Source organism: Erinaceus europaeus, unplaced genomic scaffold, assembly GCF_950295315.1.
Source record: "Erinaceus europaeus unplaced genomic scaffold, mEriEur2.1 scaffold_647, whole genome shotgun sequence".
In the NCBI taxonomy this organism is placed as follows: Eukaryota; Metazoa; Chordata; class Mammalia; order Eulipotyphla; family Erinaceidae; genus Erinaceus; species Erinaceus europaeus.
Window position 1 is genome coordinate 21,279 of NW_026648171.1, and position 19,530 is coordinate 40,808.

A 19,530-nucleotide genomic window follows, 5' to 3' on the forward strand; every position below is an offset into this window, starting at 1 on the left:
TCTCCTCTCCCCTCCCCTCCCCTCCCCTCCCCTCCTCTCCTCTCTTCTCCTTTCCTCTCCCCTCCCCTCCTCTCCTCTCCTTCCCCCCTCCCCTCCTCTCCCCTCCCCTCCCTTCCTCTCCTCTTCTCTCTTCTCCTCTCCTCTCTTCCCCCTTCCTCTCCTCTCCTTCCCCCCTCCCCTCCTCTCCCCTCCCCTCCCCTCCTCTCCTTTTCTCTCTTCTCCTCTCCTCTCTTCCCCCCTCCTCTCCTCTCCTCCCCCTCACCCCTCCCCTCCTCTCCCCTCCCCTCCCCTCCTCTCCTCTCCTCTCCTCTCCTCTCCCCTCCCTTCCTCTCCTCTTCTTTCCTCTCCTCTCCTCTCCTCTTCTCTCTTCTCCTCTCCTCTCTTCCCCCTTCCTCTCCCCTCCCCTCTCCTACCCTCCTCTCCTTTTCTCTCTTCTCCTCTCCTCTCTTCCCCCCTCCTCTCCTCTCCTCCCCCTCCTCTCCCCTCCTCTCCCCTCCCCTCCTCTCCCCTCCCCTCCCCTCTCCTCCTCTTCCTTTTCCTTCTCTTCTTCCTTTTTTTAAAAATAGGACCCTGCTTAGTTCTGACTTATGGTGGTGCTGGGGATTGAACCTGGGACTTCAGAGTCTCGGGCACCAAAGCCTTTTTGCATAGCCATTATGCTATTTCCCTAGCTCTGCAGCTCTGTTTCTAAGCTCAGTTCTCTGCTACTCTTCTCTGTTTCGATTATTAGCATGTTGAAGTAAGGCTGTTTCTTTTCAGAAAATTTCTTTACTTATTTCATCTTTTTTTTTTTTCCTATTTCCAGGGCTTTGCCATTCTGAGCCAACTTTTTCAGATAGACACTGAGATGGGGTGGGGGGAGGCACAGCATGTAAGCCTTCTCCAATTGGAGGGGCTGGGCTCGCACCTGGGGCGCATGTGTGCGTAAGGGGCGCCCTCCCAGGCGGTCTGTCTTGCCTGCCCCCTTTCCTTCCTCCCTCCCTCTCTTCCTCTCTCCCTTATACCCCTCTCACACAAGTCTTGTACTCTTCTGGGTGAGCTGTCTCCCAGGCCCACCGCCTCCTGGATTGTGTTCCCCTCAGATGGCAGTCTCCTCTCTGCCCGAGGGGCCCTCTGTCATTGGAGGACTGTCACTCGGGTCTAGGAAGATCCAGCCATGTCTGAGTGCTCTCCTCGGCCGGCTGCCTTCCCACTCACCACCCGCGATGCCTGCTCACCTTCCTGCCTGCAGATTTTTTTTGATAGATCAGCTCCCCTGTCTCTAGGGCCACAGAAATAGCTCAGCTGTGTGGGTGCCTGCCCTGCCCCGTGCCTGGCCCAGGTTCTGGCTCGCTTACCCCAGATGGGGAGCCTGGTGGTGTTGTGGTTGTGGGGGTTGGTTCCGTGTGTCTCCTTGTCTCTATCTGAATGAAAAAGCGGCCCGGAGTGGTGAGCTTGCACAATCACCTAGGTTCTGGCTCCCCCGCCCAATCTCATATTCCAGTGGGAAACGTTACCCACGGGATGGGGCCCAGACGGCTCTGGTGCCTGCAGACTTCAGAGGAGGCTCCGGCTTTGATTTTCCCAGCTCCCCATGAAGAGGAGACCCTTTGTTCTTCCTTCTGACCAAGAGGGAAGTGTCTTTCACTCCCTGTGAGCTGCTACTCTGTGACATTCCCCGAGGGCCTTGGGGGTTGGAGGGGGGCTTTCCCCAGGAGACCCCCACACCAGATGCTTCCTTTGGGGTCTGGAGCTGGGGTGTGAGCCTGGACCTTCACTGAGAGGCACACAGGTGGGGGGCTGTCTGTTAGGCATTTCTCTCAAACCCTGTCCCCCCCCCCCCGCCCAGGTCCAGGCCCTGACCCCTCCTGAGTATCCTCTCCTCCCCAGCTTTACAGTGAAGAGTCTCCACTCCAGTGCTCCCCACCCCCCACCCCCCAAAAAACTTATCTTCTGCCTTCTCTCCCCATCACTGTGGGTTACCCGTTGCAATGCCCTGGGGTGCTGCTGCCCGCAAAGTGGGGGGAGGGCCTGGACGCCACGCCCTCCTCTCCTGGTCTTGATGTGTCTGTTTCCCCCCTGCCCACAGTGTCCACCAAGGACCTGGTGGAGACGTGCTGTGCGGCTGGCCAGCAGTGGGCCCTGGACCACGACGAGTGCTTGCAGATGCCAGACAGCGGAGCACAGGGGGGCGTGTGCAGGTAGGGGCAGCCCCCAGTGCCACAGGGCTGCTCGACCCCCTCAGCCCTGCCCTGGGGAGGAGGAGAGAGGAGGGGAGGAGAGATAACAGAGCAGTGCCCACCCTGTGGAGTCCCACTGGCACTGCCTGTGGGCCATGTGGTGTCAGGGATGGATGGAACCCAAGGCCTCACGCACCACAAGGCATGCACTCCACCCACTGAGCCACCTGCTCATTATTTCAGCACACCATTTCTGTGCTCATTCATTTATTCATTGATTTATTTATTTTGCCTCCAGGGTTATCGCTGGGGCTCTGTACCGGCACTACCAATCCACTGTTCCTAGAGGCCATGTTTTCCATTTTATTGGGCAGGACAGAAATTGAGAGGGCTGGGGGAGATAGAGAGGGAGGGAAAAGAGAGACACCTGCAGACCTGCTTCACTGCTTTTGAAGTGTCCCTCTGCAGGTGGGGAGGTGGGGGTTCGAACCCGGATCGTCGCATGGGTCCTTGCTCTTTGTACTGTGTGCGCTTAACCTAGTGCACCACCGCCCGGCCCCTCAGTGCTTATTCCTATGAGAGTGAGAGCAGAGCTGCATCTGACAGCCAGGACAGCCACCGGGAGGGAACAGGCCTGTGCAGGGACCCTGGGAGGCTGTTGTCACTCAGCTGCCCGCCTGGGCCTTGGAAAGATGGGGCAGCGGTGATGGGTGGGGCTGAAGTGCATGTGTCTGTCTGTCTGTACTGCAGGACAGCCCAGATGCAGTGCTGTGTGTCCTACCTGAAGGAGAGAAGCTGTGTGGCAGGTGTCATGGGGGCCAAGGAGGGTGAAGCATGCGGGGCCGAGGATAACGACACCTGCAGTGTCTCTCTCTACAAGGCAAGTCACCGTGCTAGGGGCCAGGCCTGTGCCTGCTGTGTTAGCAGCTGGCTCAGCATGGGGGTGACATGGATGCTGGCACCCTGGGTTAGGGGCAGAACTACCCAGTAGCCCCAGGCATCCTGTGTCCTGTTTCTCTGCTCAGGTAGCTTTAGCTTGTAGTTTCTGTCTTCATGGCCTCAGAATGGCTGCTACAGCTCCTGTGATTGCTGTGGGTTCAAGAATCAGAGCCAGCTTATGAGGTCAACAAGGAGGGACTTTATTAACATGAATGGGCCACAAAAAGAGCTTGTGCTCTTAAAGAATTCTGGACCCTGGTCAGAGGGACAGTGCAAGCTTATATAAGGGGAGCAGGCCGAGAGCAGAAAGCTCACCACAGAGCAGAGGCTGCAAAGTTAAGGGGTGGGACTTGGACCCATTGCCCAGGGTCTGGTTGCCTTAGTTACTGTTATCTTTTCCTGGGTAGCTGTGTCTGGGAAAGTTTAGCCTCAGGACTTAGAAGCTTCAGCATAAGATGCACCACTGGAGTATGTGTGTGGTGGTGGGGGGGCTGTGGGGGGAGTACCCTTCTCAAGATCTCCTGTTATCTGGGGTTTCTCTCTTTCCTGCAGTTTGCTTAGTTAACTCTTTCTTTTGCCTGGACATCACCTCTGTTCCAGGGAAAAAAAAAGGCAGAGGAGAGCAAAAAGGACAGACTTCCTAGTCAAGTCTAGCCCATAGTTAAAGGTCTCCTGGTATCTTTAGCCTATAGTTTCTACTGTCAGGATCACCTCATGGCTCAGGATGGCTGCTAGAGCTCCAGCCATCACATCTCTTTCAAAAAAGAGAGAGTAGGAGAGCAAACAGGTGTTCTTCCAAGCTGAGTCCAGTTAAACACCCTCCTGAAAGTTTCACCCAGTGACCAGATCAGGGCACCGGCAGATACACGGTCGTGGTCACCTCTGTCTTGTGTCTTCTGCTGGCTCTGTCCCCACAGACAGAGGTGGCCACTCCCACTATCCTCGGTCCCTTGAGCGAGCCCAAGGGCCAGCGGCCACTGGGAGGGCGGGGCCGGGGTCTCGGGGGTGTACGTGCTGACCCTGCCCCTCCGGCAGCAATGCTGTGACTGCTGCCACTTGGGCCTTCGCGTTCGAGATGAGGGCCAGTCGTGCGAGTCCAACCCCAACCTGGGCTACCCCTGCAACCACGTCATGCTGTCCTGCTGCGAGGGCGAGGATCCACTCATCGTGCCTGAGGCCCGCCAGCCTCCCGAGCCCAAGGCCGAGCCGCGTAGAGGTGGGTGCCGCCTCCCACGGGGACCCAGGCCCACCTGCCGGAGGCTCCAGATAGGGCTCCTTGTGGCCTCCCACAGGGGGCTCTGCCTTCTTGCTCCTGTGATGGCGGCCTTGTTCCACACCACGTGTGCAGGCTGTCCACTCCACCTGCACCCAGCACCCTCCTGTCCCTCCTGTCCCTCCTGTCTCCTTCTACCTGGGTATCCATCTCCCTGGTCACTGCAGCGACTGTCAGCCCTCTCTCCATTCACTCCCTGCTCCATCCTCCTGTCCTTTGGCCCAGCTCTGCATCCATTCATCCCTTCGTTTATCTGTTCATCTGTCAAACTGTCCATCCGTCCATCCTTCCATCCATTCACTCACTTATCCATCCACCCATCCACTCATCCTCCCTCCCTCCCTCCCTCCCTCCCTCCCTCCCTCTCTCCCTTCCTTCCTTTCTTCCATATACCCATCCACTCATCCATCCATCCACTCATCCATCCGTCTGTCCACCCATCCATCCACATGCGCCTGGGGCCCTTTCCACCCTGCCCCTCCCTCGCTCTGTCCATCTGCAGTCTCAGCTGGCGCATGGCAGGCTCTCGTGGGGACTGAGGGGGCTCTCCTGCCCCTGCCCTGAACTTGGCCCCTTCCCCCAGTTTCTGAGATGGACCTGACAAGCCGGGAGGCCCTGTCACTGGGCACGGAGACTGAGCTGGCCAACAGCCTGCCAGGCGACGACCAGGATGAGTGCCTGCTGCTGCCCGGGGAGCTATGCCAGCACCTGTGCATCAACACCGTGGGCTCCTACCACTGCGCCTGCTTCCCTGGCTTTACTCTGCAGGGTGATGGCCGCACCTGCAGGCCTGGTGAGCCCAGCTCCCCCACACTTCAGTGCCTGGGCTCTGCCTGGGGGCTTCTCCCTCCTGTCCCGTCACAGCATCAGCCCTGGGTCCTGGGTGTCAGCCAGCCAGCCCCGGGGCTAGGAGGGCCCCAGCCACCCAAGCAGTGACCCCTGCTCAGCCTGTGGAGGTCTGCCCCATCAGCCCAGGAGGCGGCCTTTCCCAGGTGGGGTGGTGGACTCCCCCTCCTCCTCTTTTCTCTGTGCCTCCTCCACCCTGAGCCTCAGTATCCTCTCCTGGGGTGGGTTGAAGGTGGTGCCTGGTGCTGGTGGGTGGCCCAATCCTGTTCCAGGCCTGAGCCCCCTGCCCTCCACAGACAGCAACCCTGCCCAACCCACACTGAAGCCAGAGTCTGCACAGGCGTTTCCCAACACCATTCCGCTCCCCGCGCCCCAGCCCAACACCTGCAAAGGTAATCCAGGGCACAGGTGTGTGGCGCCTGTGGGCAGGCGGGCGGGGACACGGGTGGGGGGTGTCTGTCAGGGGGCTCTGTGGGGCAATGGGGGGCTCGTGTCCTGTGAACTGCTGTTTCTCCTGTCTGAGATGGAGGAGGAGCTGAGAGTGGGGCTGGGAGAGGGGGTGCAGGTGTGCGTGAGCTGCTTTGTGTCTCAGTTCCCCAAAGTGTGGAAACTCCCAACTACTGGAGCCCAGCTGTCTCGGGGAGGGCATTCAGTGATGCACAGAACCTTCCTGTTGGGAGCTGGGTGTAGCACAGTGGGTTAGACACATGTGGCGTGAAGCACAGGGACCGGCATAAGGATCCCGGTTCGAGCCCCCGGCTCCCCACCTGCAGGGGAGTCGCTTCACAGGCGGTGAAGCAGGTCTGCAGGTGTCTGTCTTCCTCTCCCCCTCTCTGCCTTCCCCTCCTCTCTCTGTTTCTCTCTGTCCTATCCAACAATGACGACATCAATTACAACAATAATAACTACAATAATAAAAGAACAGGGGCAACAAAAGGGAAAATTAATTAATCAATTAATTAATTAAAATAAAGAAACTTCCTGTTGTTCTCTTTCCCTCTTCTGCTCCCTCTCCTTCCTTCCTTCCTCTCCCCTTACCTGCCTACTTGCTTTCTCGTTCTCTTCTCCGGCACCTTCTCCCCTTACTTCTGTCTCCTGTGAGGGGCTTGCTGTCCAGGTGGTGGAGAAAGGTTCCAGACGCATCCCAGACGCCAGCTACGTGTGGCAGCTCAGTCCAAAAAAGCTCCAGGGAGCTTTCTAGTGTTCGACACCCTGGGTTTGAGCCCTGGCACCACGCCACGGGGCCACTAAGGATAGCACTCAAGGAAGTTCCATGGATGGTGGAGTGGTGCTGTGTCTGTCTGTCTGTCTGTCTCCCTAAGAGCATAGAATTAAGAAGACAGACTGGGGCAGCTGCTGGGCTGTGGAGTGTCTGCAGAAGGTCCTTAGTTCCTTCTTGGCACCGAATGAAAAGAATGAGAGTTCCAGGTGGAGGCCTTGCTCCCTGCTGCCACTCGGTCTGGGTGACAGGAGAGGCTGGGTGCCAGTCTCTCACCTCCGTGCTGTCTCCTCACAGACAATGGACCCTGCAAGCAGGTGTGCACCATGGCGGGCGGCAATGCCATGTGCTCCTGCCTCCCCGGCTACGCCATCATGGCGGATGGTGTGTCATGTGAAGGTGAGTACTCGGGGCAGGGCGGGACAAGAGGGCCAGGCCAGACCTGGACTCGCTGGGCCAGCAAGATGCTAGGCCTGGTGGCATCCACAGTGTTGCCTCACACAGGGGTGCAGTCCTGGGGTCCCCACAGGCAGGGCCAGGCTCTTCCACACAGCAGTGCTTCTCAGCCCCCTCTGTGTCCCCCTGTCACCTGGGACCTGAAGATGGCTCAGGGACCTGAAGGGACAACAGAACCCTGACCTAGACGGGACGAGGGTGTTGCTGACGGCTGCCTCTGCCGTTCACAGAGCGGCCACACTCACCTCCTTGTCACTCCAGGGACTTCCAGGTTGGGTTTTCTTTCTTTCTTTTTATAAAGATGTATTTGCTTATAATATTGTCTTTTAAAAATATTTATTTGAGGAAGTCAGGTGGTAGCACAGTGGGTTAAGCGCACATGGTGCAAAGCACAAGGACGGCGTGAAGATCCCGGTTCGAACCCAGCTCCCCACCTGCAGGGAACTCACTTCACAGGTGGTGAAGCAGGTCTGCAGGTGTCTGTCTTTCTCTCCCCCTCTCTGTCTTTCCCTCCTCTCTCCATTTCTCTCTGTCCTATCTAACAATGATGACATCAATAACAACAATAATAACTACAACATGGGCAACAAAAAGGAAATAAAGTAATAAATATTTGAAAAATACTTATTTGTTTATTATTAGATAAAGACAGAGAAATTAAGAGGGAGGGGGAGATAGAGAGGCTGAGAGGCACCTGCAGCTGTTTCACCACTCGTGTAGCCTTCCCCCTGCAGGTGGGGACCAGGGGATTGAACCCGGGTCCTTATGCACTGTAATGTGTGAGCTTAACCAGGTGTGCCACCGCCAGGACTCAAGAAGCATTTGTTTATTAAAGAGAAAGGGAAGCAGAGCCTCACTCCTTCACACGTAGTGCTGGGGACTGAACTTGGAAACTCAAGTGGTTTGAGTTTGCGTTGGAGAAACTCTGGTGTGCTGGAACCTCCCTCTCTGGGAGGGGGAGCTGTACCCCACTCCTGCTGGGTGGCTCCCATGGTCAGTGGGCCAGCCACAGAGGCTCTGAGACCACAGCACTTGCCCCACCTGCAGCAGAGGTGCAGGTGGGCAACAAGGACCTCCCTTCAGGTGCAGGCCTTGGGACCCTGGTGGGTGTCTGGGTGAGGGCAGGGCACATACCCACCCACCCACTGAAGCTGACTGTGTTCTGACATGGACAGAAACCATTCACCCTCCCAGAGATGCCAGGAGACTCGCTGAGGTCACACAGCATGACCAGGAGGAGCAGGCTTGCATCTTCGATGCTGCAACAGCCCTCGGGGCTCTCTGGCCATGCACGCTGTCTCCTGGGGTCTGTGAAGGGCCTCTCCCCTGGGCAGGGGGTACCTGGGGTCCCAGTCTCCTCAGTTCTCCTAGGGTTCCAGGCCAGAGGGGAGGTTGGGGGACCTGCTAGGCTCTGCAGTTTAAAATAATCACACCAGTTTCTAGCCAGGAAACATTCAAGAAATCTTTTTTTAAAGCCAGGTTTCAAGTTTCTCTTGAGACTCCACAGGATCAGCCCACAGTCCCCCTTCTGGACCAGTCTCCTCCTGAGGGGTCCCTACTGGCTCCTTCTCCTCTTGATGTTGTCGGCCTCCTGACCCGTCTGTTCTTGGGGTGTCTGGTCCCAACCTGCTGTGTGTCCCTGGGCAGGCCGCCAGCCCTCTCTGGGCCTCCCTGCGCCACCTGTCAGGGGAAAGTGGCTTCCAGCCCTGACATTCTTCTGCCAGGGCCCAGATCACTGAGGTGCCCCTGATGGGCTGGGGCACTCTGGGTCTGTCTCCCTGCCCGATACCGGCTGCCCCCCCTGCACCTGCGCCCTCTAACGGCCCTTCTGTTTCCCTCCTGGCGGTGGGCAGACCAAGACGAGTGTCTGCTGGGCACTCACCAGTGTGGCCGGCGCCAGTTCTGTGTCAACTCCCTGGGATCCTACTACTGTGTCAACCACACAGTGCTCTGTGCTGAGGGCTTTATCCTCAACAGGCACAGGAAGTGCGTGGGTAAGCCAGCCGCTCTGCTCCACAAGCTAGAGGCCCAGGGCCACATGCTAAAGGCTGACCCTTTGCATCTGAGCCCATAGCACAGCTGGCCCCGTGCTCCCTGTGCCTTGTCCTCCTGTCCTGGTGTCCTGTGCTGCTTCCCCTCCAAGGCTACTGTGGGTGCTCTCCCCAAGATGGATGGAGTCCACTCAGAATCCCAGCCTGTGCTCTCTCAGTGCCCTGCTCTTGGGAGGGGCCAGAGGCATCGGCAGCAGCTCTCCCCTCCTGCCTCCCACTGCCCGTGTGGCATCTGCTGGGGACACAAGGGGGTGGGCTTGACCTCTCTCAGGTTAGGGGGTGAGTGACCGATGTCTCCCTGGAGGAAACTCCTCTGGTCCTGAGTGGCCAGAAACCGGAGGGGTGCAGGCCACAGCAGGGCTCTGCCCCGGGAGGTGTGGGCAGGAGCAGTGGCCCGTCTGTCTCCTCTGTGCTTGGGGACCACATCTGGCCTGGCTCTGTCACCGGCTGCTGGGACATGTTTGCCCTGGCCTCCGCCGTCGGCACAACATGTGCTCCCGACCCTGCTTGGGGCGCTGGGCAGCTCGTCCTGTCTGGGGCACGTCTGTGTGCTGTGTCTGGGGGGGCCTGGGCATGCAGGAGGGTGGCCTAGGGGCTGACCAGGGTCCCGGGAAGCTGGAGGCCAGGTGCCCGACTGGGAAGAGCCCAGGACATTCCATTCAGCAAAATTTATGAGCTCACACCCTCTCTCTCCCCAACCCTTCTCTGCACCCCTCTGTGTCCATCCATCCCTCTTGTCTGTCCAGCCATCATTGCTGCTAACACTCGCTCTGTCCACCACATCTTCACATGCTGGGGTCTTGTGCTTCCAGCCCCCAGAGACCTCTGTGAGCCCTAACTTGTGATGGGGGGCAGGGACTGGTGCCCAAAGAGAATTTGGCCCCCGCAGCCAGACTCAGCTGGACTAGCTGGGCTTTGGCTCTGACACTGGCTACCCAACAGCCCTTACTCCTGTCTCCATTCTGTGAGATGGAGCAGTACCAGCATCCACCTCCAGGGGGTGCTGCGGAGCGCCAGTGAGTTAGTCTGTGCGGAAGTTGCTGGTGTTGGCGTTCACTATGTGATCCCACAGATGGCCCGTGCACCCCAGCAGCTGGCACAGGTAGTTTAATCCCTGTCACCGGGGGTGTGCAAGACGGAATGTCTTCTAGAGACCCTCTCATGGCCTTGTGACCTGTGAGGAGACCCTGTGCTTTGTCACTTGCCTTCTAGGTGGACTGGGCCACTGGGAGATGAGAGGGGTCAGTGGCGAGAGGAGGAGTCTCTGGGCTGGGGCCTCTGAGTTCCATGGTCACTGGTCACTGGTCACTCGAGGGTTGTGTGATGTTGGTCCTGTCCCCTGAAGTGGCTTCTGATTTATCATTTATCATTGTGTCTGTCCCAGGGTGTGGGGGCTGCTGGGCTGTGGCCTTTCTGGGGATTAGGGGACACTTCTCCCTTTGTCACTCCAGCCTGTCTGTCCTGAGTCCAGCCAAGCCTCCCTGAGAAAGGCTGGCCTGAAGCTCTCCCCTGCCTCCCATCCCCTCCCAAACCAGGGTCCTTCACACGATTACCTGTGACTTTGAGGTGGGGAGGGGTGTCTCCTGCCCCTGTCCTGTCACCTCTTGTTCTGCCTGGTCCCTGTCTTCCATGGAGACTCAGCTCAGATGTCACCAGCCCTGAGAAGTGGCTCGGCCCAAATGCACCTTGCTTCCCCAGCCTTCCTAGTGCCCTCCCGCCTCTGCTGGCTTCCCTCCTCCCCAGCTGCCTCCCCCCATCCTTCCTTCTCTTTGCTCTGTCCCCATGGTGACCACATGGCAGTGGACTTCTGCGACATTTACATCTCTACTTGTGCCCCTTCCTTAATCAAGACCCTCACATTCAAGTCCACTCTCCCTTACAAGCCCATCCCTCCCCCGCCCTCGCCCTCCCAGGTACTGCTCAGCCCAGGCATCTTGCAGACCTCTTTCTGTCTCCTCTTCCTCCTGGGGGAGTGGGCCTTGCCAGTCCCAGAGGCTGGCATCAGGATCCTCCCTGCTCTACACCTCCCACTCTCTCCCTCAGCCCTGCAGGATTCACACCCAGCCAGGAAGTCAGTCCAGTGACAAACTGGTCAGCCACCCCCCACCCCAGGGGTCCTTTATGGCTTTCACCTCCTTCCACGTCTCAAAACATCACCTTCTCTCTCCTGGGGCCACACCCTCAGCCTCCTCAGGGCTCTGGGTGCATCTTCTCTGCTCCTCTGTCTCCGGCTCACAAGTCCTTTGAGGCTCTACTCTGATCCTAAAATCATGCCTCCCAGTGCACTCTAGCCCCTGTGCCTCGCCCCTGGCCTGCTCTGCATGTCCAGAGGTCATGACCACGGTCTATGTCCAGAGCCTGTGACCACCTCCCCGTGAACTATCTGCTCCTTTGCGGGGTGTCCTCCCAGGAGTGGGGACGCTGTCCTGTCCGCACTTGGCAGGGTTCCATAAATCTTTGTTGAATGAATGGATGGGGACGGGTGGTCGTCCTCCCGGGCCACTCCGGCTGGCGGAGTCCCTGGAGAGAGGGGGCGACCAGGACCTCTGCTGTGCTGGGTCCTCCTCCTCCTCCCGGGAGAGCCAAGGCCTCTGACCCTCACTCTCCCCACAGACGTCAATGAGTGTGTGACGGCCCTGCACACCTGCAGCAGGGGCGAGAACTGCGTCAACACCCTGGGCTCCTTCCGCTGCTATAAGGCGCTCACCTGTGAGCCAGGCTACTCGCTCCAGGAGGGCAAGTGCACAGGTGAGGGGGGCACTAAAGGGCAGTTCAGTGCCTAGACTGCCAGGCCACGCCCTGACTGCTTGACCCTGGCCCCCGGAAACCTGGCCCCGCCCCTGGCATCCCTTCCCCGCCCCTGGAAACCCGGCCCCGCCCCTGGCATCCCTTCCCCGCCCCTGGAAACCCGGCCCCGCCCCCGGAAACCCGGTCCCGCCCCTGGCATCCCGGCCCCGCCCCTGGAAACCCGGCCCCGCCCCCGGCATCCCGGCCCCGCCCCTGGCATCCCGGCCCCGCCCCTGGCATCCCGGCCCCGTCCTCGGAAACCCGGCCCCGCCCCCGGAAACCCGGTCCCGCCCCTGGCATCCCGGCCCCGCCCCTGGAAACCCGGCCCCGCCCCTGGAAACCCGGCCCCGCTCCTGGCATCCCAGCCCCGTCCTCGGAAACCCGGCCCCGCCCCCGGAAACGCGGCCCCGCCCCTGGCATCCCGGCCCCGTCCTCGGAAACCCGGCCCCGCCCCCGGAAACCCGGTCCCGCCCCTGGCATCCCGGCCCCGCCCCTAGCATCCCGGCCCCGCCCCTGGCATCCCGGCCCCACCCCTAGCATCCCGGCCCCGCCCCTGGAAACCCGGGCCCGCCTCTGGAAACCGGCCCCGCCCCTGGAAACCCGGCCCCGCCCCAAATTGGCCCCGCTCCTGGGACACCTGACGCCTTACTTCCTGGATGCCCCGCCCCTGGACGCCTAGCCCTGCCCTGCCCTTGATCGACCTTGATCTGTCCCTCAGGCCCCGTCCCGCCTCCCCTTCCTGCTGACCACCCCTTACCTGCACACCTGACCACCCCTGGGCAGCCCCACCCCTGGCATTCTTGCCTGTGGGAGAAGCTTCTTCGCCTAGTGGGGGTAGGCCGCCAGGGTGTGCAGGTGGCCGCAGCCATCACAAGCAGCCAGTTCTTCCCCTCACCCTGCCTCAGTTTCCCTGTGTTTGCACGGAGCTAGAGTTGCACAGAAGCCTCTGCCTTCCATCCTTCTCACTAGATAGTTCTAGGCTCCTGGGGCCAGGAGTAGCTCACCTAGTGGGGTGCCCACTTTTACTATGTGCCAGGACTTGGGTCCGAGCCCTGGACTGCCACATGGGGCCACCTCCATGAGTGAGGAAACAGTGGTGTCTTCCTCCTCTTACCCTCTATTAAAAAAAAAAAATGAAGCTTTCCAGGAGTGGTGGGATTCTGACCCCTGACCCCTGGCCCCGCCTCTTGCTGCAGATGTGGATGAGTGTGCGACGGGCACGCACAACTGCCAGGCGGGCTTCCAGTGCCAGAACACCAAGGGTTCCTTTTACTGCCAGGTGCGGCAGCGCTGCATGGCCGGCTTCCTGCAGGACCCCCAGGGCAACTGCGTGGGTGAGCTGCCCGGCTGGGCTGTGGCCAGAGGCTGCCCCCCACCCCCACCCCGGAGAGGACCCGTCTGCTCCGGGGTGCTTGCAGGGCTGGGCTGGGCTCCTCCCCTGGTGCCTCAGTTTAGCCAGCAAACTGTAAGGGATTTATGAAGGGGTGGGAGACAGCACACCTGGTCGAGTGTATGCTTTACCACATGTAGGGCTCGGGGGTTCGAGCCCTGGAACTACATGGATGACACCAGCTCTGCGGTGGAGCAGGGCTGTGGAGTCTGTCTCTCTGTCTCTCTCTCTCTGCAAGAATGGAGACTAGGAAATTGGGCCAGGGAGGCTGTCAGCAGCACTGCACAGGTGCAAGGCCCTGGGAATGAGTTTGGTATCTTCATCTGGCGTGTGCGCACACAGTGTGACATGCAGTGAATGTGCCAGGCAGCCAGGGAGAGAGGGACACAGAGTGTGTCGAGGCTGGAGCCCAGGGTAGTGCCGGGCTAACCCCCACCCCCACACCTGCAGACATCAATGAGTGCACCTCACTGCCCGAGCCCTGCCAGCCCGGCTTCAGCTGTGTCAACACGGTGGGCTCTTACACGTGCCACAGGAACCCGCTGCAGTGCGGGCGAGGCTACCACGCCAGCCCGGATGGGGACACCTGTGTGGGTAAGCCGCCGCCTCCCCACCACCCCGTCCTTAGTCCTTAGGGGTGCAGGGGTTGCTCCCCAGGGAGGCCTGTGGGGCTGCGGGTGGGGGAGAGCCCAGGCCTCAGGTGCCCCCTCCCACAGACGTGAATGAGTGTGAGACGGGCGTGCACAAGTGCGGTGAGGGACAGCTGTGCCACAACCTCCCCGGCTCCTACCGCTGTGACTGCAAGGCCGGCTTCCAGCGAGATGCCTTTGGCAGGGCCTGCATTGGTAGGTGGGGCCCACCAGCCCCGGCCCCCTCTTACAGGTTGGCCTCCAGGCTGCCCCTTCTTGCCGCACCTCCCTCTGCCTTGCTTTGGCCTCTTGAGGCCTCTTTGATGATGTCGACCATGGCACCTTGCTCCCAGCTCTGCCTCTCCCCAGCCTCCCCTGGCATTCACTGCTTCTCTCCCCTGCCCTGTTCTTCCAGCCGACCCACGGCCCAGCCTGGGCTGCTGGGACTCCTGCACTCAGGGTCTCTGGGGGGTGGGGGGGGGCTGCTCCGGATGCCCCACCCTGCTCCTGTTGCCCGCAGATGTGAATGAGTGCTGGAGCGCACCTGGCCGCCTGTGCCAGCACACCTGTGAGAACACGCTGGGCTCCTACCGCTGCACCTGTGCTGCTGGCTTCCTGCTGGCCGCTGACGGCAAGCACTGTGAAGGTCAGTGCCTGGCCCCGCCCCGGCCCTGACCCCACCACGACCCCAGTTAGAACCCACTAGAGCCGACCCTGACCTCACAACAACCCCAGCCTGACCCTACTGTGACCCCAGCCTGAACCCATGACCCCTCCCTAACCTCACCACAACCCCAGCCTGAACCCATCTGACCCCACCCCAACCCTGCTCTGACCCCACCCTGACCTCCACCTTGACCTGCCCTGACCCCATGTAAAGCCCAGAGCCTTGCCCAGCCCCCCTCTGTCCTCTTTACCCTGCCTTCCTCACCTCACACCACTCATCCCAGCCACCTGTGGGCTTAGATCCCAGTGGAGAAAATCAGCTACTCCTTCATCCATCCGTTCATTCATTCATTCATTCATTCATGCCTGCCTGCCTGCATTTATTCCTGTGCACATATATCCTTTCATGCATTCATTCACGCATGCATTCATTTGCTCATCGGTATCCATTCATGCATACGTGTGTCCATTTGCTCCTGCATTCACTCACCTGCACATTTGCTCATTTATTTATGCACTCATTCATTAATTCATGCATTCATTCATTGTGCATCCTGTCACCGGGGTGACCCCACACATATGGAGTAATCCTGAAGAACCAGATACAGGGCAGGTCGTGGTCCGAAGCTTCTCAAGCTGAGGTGAGGGCGGGGGGGGGGGGGGAGCACGCCTACACACAGCCTGTCTCCCCTCAGATGTGAACGAGTGCGAGGCCCGGCGCTGCAGCCAGGAGTGCGCCAACATCTATGGCTCCTACCAGTGCTACTGCCGCCAGGGCTACCAGCTGGCTGAGGACGGGCACACCTGCACAGGTCTGACTTCAGGCGGCTCAGGCTGCACTGCCCTGGCTCTGGCCTGGGGCGGGCAGGTGTCTCCCAAACGTGACTCTGGTGCCCCCTCTATAAGAGAGACACGGTGGGCCAGGCCTGGGCTCCCAATGGGGCCTCAGCTGACAGTGGCCCTGGTGGAGCTGCCCCAGGAGGGAGCACTGGAATGGGAGTCCAGCTCCCTGCCTGCCTCTGGGCCCGTTGTCTTTACCCATCCAGCAGGGTCCCTGGGCTCCATGGCTTTGACAGGGACAGGATGGGGGTGGCCCGTGGGGACAGATGACTCGGGAGCGACCCTCTCTCCCGGGCAGACATCGACGAGTGTGCTCAGGGCGCTGGCATCCTCTGCACCTTCCGCTGTCTCAACATGCCTGGGAGCTACCAGTGCGCCTGCCCGGAGCAGGGCTACACCATGATGGCCAACGGGAGGACCTGCAAGGGTGAGCTTGGGCTCTGGGCACACAGGGCCTCTCCCAGCTCCTGCTCTGGGGCCTCTGCACCCAAGCACAGGGAAGCCACTGGGTCATATTAGCTGAGGTCTGTGTCGGGGGTCGGGGAGGTGGTAGTGCCTCTGTCAGTCTTTACCCAGGTTAGAGGCTTCTGGGCCAGGCCCTGGGTGGGGCAGGGTTCCAGAAGGCAGGAAACCTGTCATTGGTGAGAACCCTGGAGGAGTGACCAGGGAGACTGATGTCAGGGAGGGCTATGCTGGGGGACTTGACCTCCGTGGGAGGGACTCGGAGGAGGGGACAGAAGTGGGTGGCCTGGTCCAGGTGGGACATGTGTGTGTCCACGCTCCATTGCTGTCAGGAGCGGCGTTCCGGGGCCGAGCCTCTAGCACATGGGTGGGGTGACTGGTCTGGGGGACCCCGCCCAGCCTCCTCTCCTCCCCAGACCTGGACGAGTGTGCTCTGGGGACTCACAACTGCTCCCAGGCCGAGACCTGCTACAACATCCAGGGAAGCTTCCGCTGCCTGCGCTTCGACTGCCCTCCCAATTACGCCCGAGTCTCTGACACGTGAGTGCCTGCACCCTGGGGAACGTCCACCCACCCACACGCCCAGGGGAGGGATGCCTGCCTCCACCACCGCTCCCGCCCCTGCTCTCATTGTGGACCTGGGAGCAAGCGGACTGCCACGGTGCAGAGAATGGGGTGGGGGCGGTGGGAGTCTCCCAGAAAATCCCAGAGTCTCTCTTGCACACACACCCACCCACACACCTGTTACTAACTTTTTTTTATGAGAGAGAGGAAGAGAGAGAGAGGGAGAGAGGCAGAGAGAGAAAGGGAGAGAGGCAGAAAGAGAGAGGGAGAGAGGCAGAGAGCGGCCAGAACGCCATGCAGCACTCAGCTCTGGCTCACGGCCATGCTGGGGGTTGAACACGCAGGCATGCAAGTCCTGTGCTCTAACGCTGAGCTCTGGCACCCACCCAGTCCTTAACTATCACTGCTCTATGCTCCCCAGCACTTAGGGTGTTGATTACTATGTGACCCCGAGTTTGGAGTTAGTGGACTCCATGGTTCCTGCTCAGGGTCACCTGAAGGCTGGAGGGGAACTGCAGCCTCTCGCTGCCGGGTGCCCCTCCACTCCCAGGGCCCCTCCTCAGTCGTCAGCGTCTGTGATGGGCATACGGGCCCGTGAGAGGGCCAGCCACAGACAGCACCCCTAGTCTGCCCCACAGAGGTGTGGCACAGGTGGGGCTGGCACTGGGGCAGCGGCTCCCCAGCCTGCCTGAGAGGCGCATCCAGCAAGAAGGCGGTCTTGGGGTGTTGGGAGCCCCCCGGCTGACCGCATCCTTCGGCCCCCTGCACACCCCCCCCCCCGCAGGAAGTGCGAGCGTGCGACCTGCCACGACTTCGCTGAGTGCCAGAGCTCGCCTGCCCGCATCACCTACTACCAGCTCAGCTTCCAGACGGGGCTGCTGGTGCCCGCCCAGATCTTCCGCATCAGCCCGGTGCCCGTCTTCGCGGGGGACACCATCTCTCTGACCATCACCCGGGGCAACGAGGAGGGCTACTTCGGCACGGGCCGTCTCAACGCCTTCACGGGTGTGGTGCACCTGCAGCGGCCAGTGCGCACGCCCCGAGACTTTGCCCTGGATGTGGAGATGAAGCTCTGGCGTCAGGGCTCCGTCACCACCTTCCTGGCCAAGATGCACATTTTCTTCACTGCCTTCGGCCAGTGAGGCAGCACTGCCCCACCCTGCCTGGCCTTCAGGTCCCCCATCTGAGAACCCCCCCCCCGTGTCCCCAGTCTGCGGCTGCCACGTGAGGGGCCCTGAGACTGCAGGGGACTCTGACTCTGTCCATTAACTTTGCTGATCTGACTCCTCTGGGGGTCCCTGTCCCCAGCCCCATAGAAACCAGCAGCAGGGTGGGGGCTCTGAGGACAGGCTCTGCCCCCCCCCCCCAACCCCGGCAGGGTCTGAGGACCCAGGCCTGGGCAAGGACTACAGACTGCAATACGTGACCAGGTTGGGTGTTGGCACTCAACCAGATGCCCTGTCCTCCCCATCTGCACCCCACACTGTGCCCTGCTGTGAGTAGCTGTCCCCCTCCTGAGATGGATCCTCTGCCAGCATTTTTTTTTTTTTGGTGAGGGGGTTATAAAAATAGTGTGTGCACATTGCTAAAAGTATGCAGACAGTCCGTGAGGTTCATGAAGGACAACAGTGAGAAAGACCTAGTGTTGTGAGTCTAAGCAGAGCATCTGAAAGGTGCTGTCTCCCCAGTGGGACCTGAGGGCTATGTGGTGTCTCAGGACACCGGGGTTCAAGTTCTGGCACCACATGGATGACGCAGGAGGTGAGGGGAGAGCTCCATGGGTGGTGGAGTGGTGCGGTGTCCTACACACACACACACACACACACACACACACACAGGCTGGAGAGAGCTCACTGCCACGCCTGTTCTCTCTTTCTGTATGTGTCTCTCAATTGTGGTGAAAACTGTGACCCAGGGTGGGGACATCACACCAGCGGGGACTTCACTATCATAAATAAATAAATGTAAACCAGGCTGGGGTCATGCCTGCTCAGGGCCACGGAGTTCATTCCCTGGCAAGGCTAAAACACACAGCCAGAACAGAAAGAGGGTGCTCGGTGCTTCTGACTGCAGTCGGCTCTGCCTGGGGCGCCCTTCTGGGACGGGTCTGGGCAGCCAGCTGCTGGGTGGAAACGCTTCCTCTGCTGCTCCTGCACCGCGTGGCCCTCACCAGGCTGCTCACTTTGGCTCGAGACTGTCCCCTGCTGTTGAGACTTGGGAACAACCGGACGCATGAGAGGCTCTGTTTCCACCGCACGTTTCTGGGGTGAAGGAAGAGGCTGGGAGACCCAGGCCTGGGGTGTGGCTGAGTCTGCAGTGAGTGCCAGTGGGGCTGCTGGACCCAGGTCTGGGCCCCTCAGGAGCACCATGGGCAGAGCACTGAGGGGGAACTCCATGGATGATGGTCTTGCTGTGGTCACTCTTCTGTCTTCCTTCCTCCCTTCCTCCCTTCCTTTTTTTTTTTGCCTCCAGGGTTACTACTGGGGCTCAGTGACTGCACTATGAATCCACTGCTCCTGGTGGCCATTTTTTTTTCCTTTTTATTTAACAGGACAGAGAAACTCAGAGACAGTGGGAGGTAGAGAGCGAGCGAGAGACACCTGTAGACCTGCTTCGCCGCTTGTAAAGCAGATCCCTTGTAGGTGGAGAGCAGGGGCTCGAACCTGGGTCCAGGCGCAGCATGGCCCAGCCCATTCTCCCCCTTTCTCTGTGTGTACAGAATGAACGGCTGGGCCAGGGAGGCAGCTGGGGGCCACATGTGCTTGGTCCACTCCGCCATGTAGAGATAGGAGCCAAAGTAACCGGTAGCTGTGTGACCCCGGGGGAGGGGAGCCCCGTGTCTGAATACACACAAGGCATGTCTGTGCTGGCCCTGCCTGGGAAGCTGCATTCATACTACTCCAGGTGTACAGAGCCAGAGAGAAGGGGGCCCTCATCCTGTTCCTCTGTTCAAAGTCAGAGCCCCAGACACATCCCCCAGTGGGACGCCCCAGTGGGACGCCCTAGAGGCATGGTCGGTGGGTGGGGCACCCCTCCCCAGCACCCTGAGTGGCGACCAGCTGACCCTGCTCTGTGTCAGACACACATTTGGGGCGGGGGGCGCTCCCAGGTCCACCTTCGCTCCGCACAAGCTGGCTGCACATGTGGGGGTCCCCACAGCCCCCTTCTGTTCTGCTCATTCTGCTGAAGTCTGGATACAGGTTACTACAACATAGGGCTGGGACAGAAGTCACCTCAGGAAAGGAGGCC

At 60.1% G+C, this 19,530-nt stretch overlaps 1 protein-coding gene across 2 annotated transcripts in view; it reads left to right on the plus strand.

The window, feature by feature from the left end:
* The window catches only part of FBLN2 (fibulin 2), a 33,786-nt gene extending 15,532 nt beyond the window's left edge, over positions 1–18,254 (plus strand). Inside the window, exons 2-17 of one of the 2 annotated variants that reach the window (XM_060184794.1) lie at positions 2,069–2,180; positions 2,910–3,039; positions 4,134–4,314; positions 4,955–5,164; positions 5,514–5,609; positions 6,734–6,835; positions 8,746–8,886; positions 11,557–11,691; positions 12,927–13,064; positions 13,571–13,714; positions 13,837–13,965; positions 14,270–14,395; positions 15,111–15,227; positions 15,554–15,682; positions 16,134–16,257; positions 17,066–18,254. In XM_060184794.1, coding sequence (XP_060040777.1) covers positions 2,069–2,180; positions 2,910–3,039; positions 4,134–4,314; positions 4,955–5,164; positions 5,514–5,609; positions 6,734–6,835; positions 8,746–8,886; positions 11,557–11,691; positions 12,927–13,064; positions 13,571–13,714; positions 13,837–13,965; positions 14,270–14,395; positions 15,111–15,227; positions 15,554–15,682; positions 16,134–16,257; positions 17,066–17,423 — 2,372 coding nt within the window. In that variant the 3' untranslated portion in view covers positions 17,424–18,254. The remainder of the gene's footprint in view (positions 1–2,068; positions 2,181–2,909; positions 3,040–4,133; positions 4,315–4,954; positions 5,165–5,513; positions 5,610–6,733; positions 6,836–8,745; positions 8,887–11,556; positions 11,692–12,926; positions 13,065–13,570; positions 13,715–13,836; positions 13,966–14,269; positions 14,396–15,110; positions 15,228–15,553; positions 15,683–16,133; positions 16,258–17,065) is intronic. The other variant, XM_060184795.1, reaches the window with a different exon arrangement.
* The last annotated feature ends 1,276 nt before the right edge of the window (positions 18,255–19,530 follow it).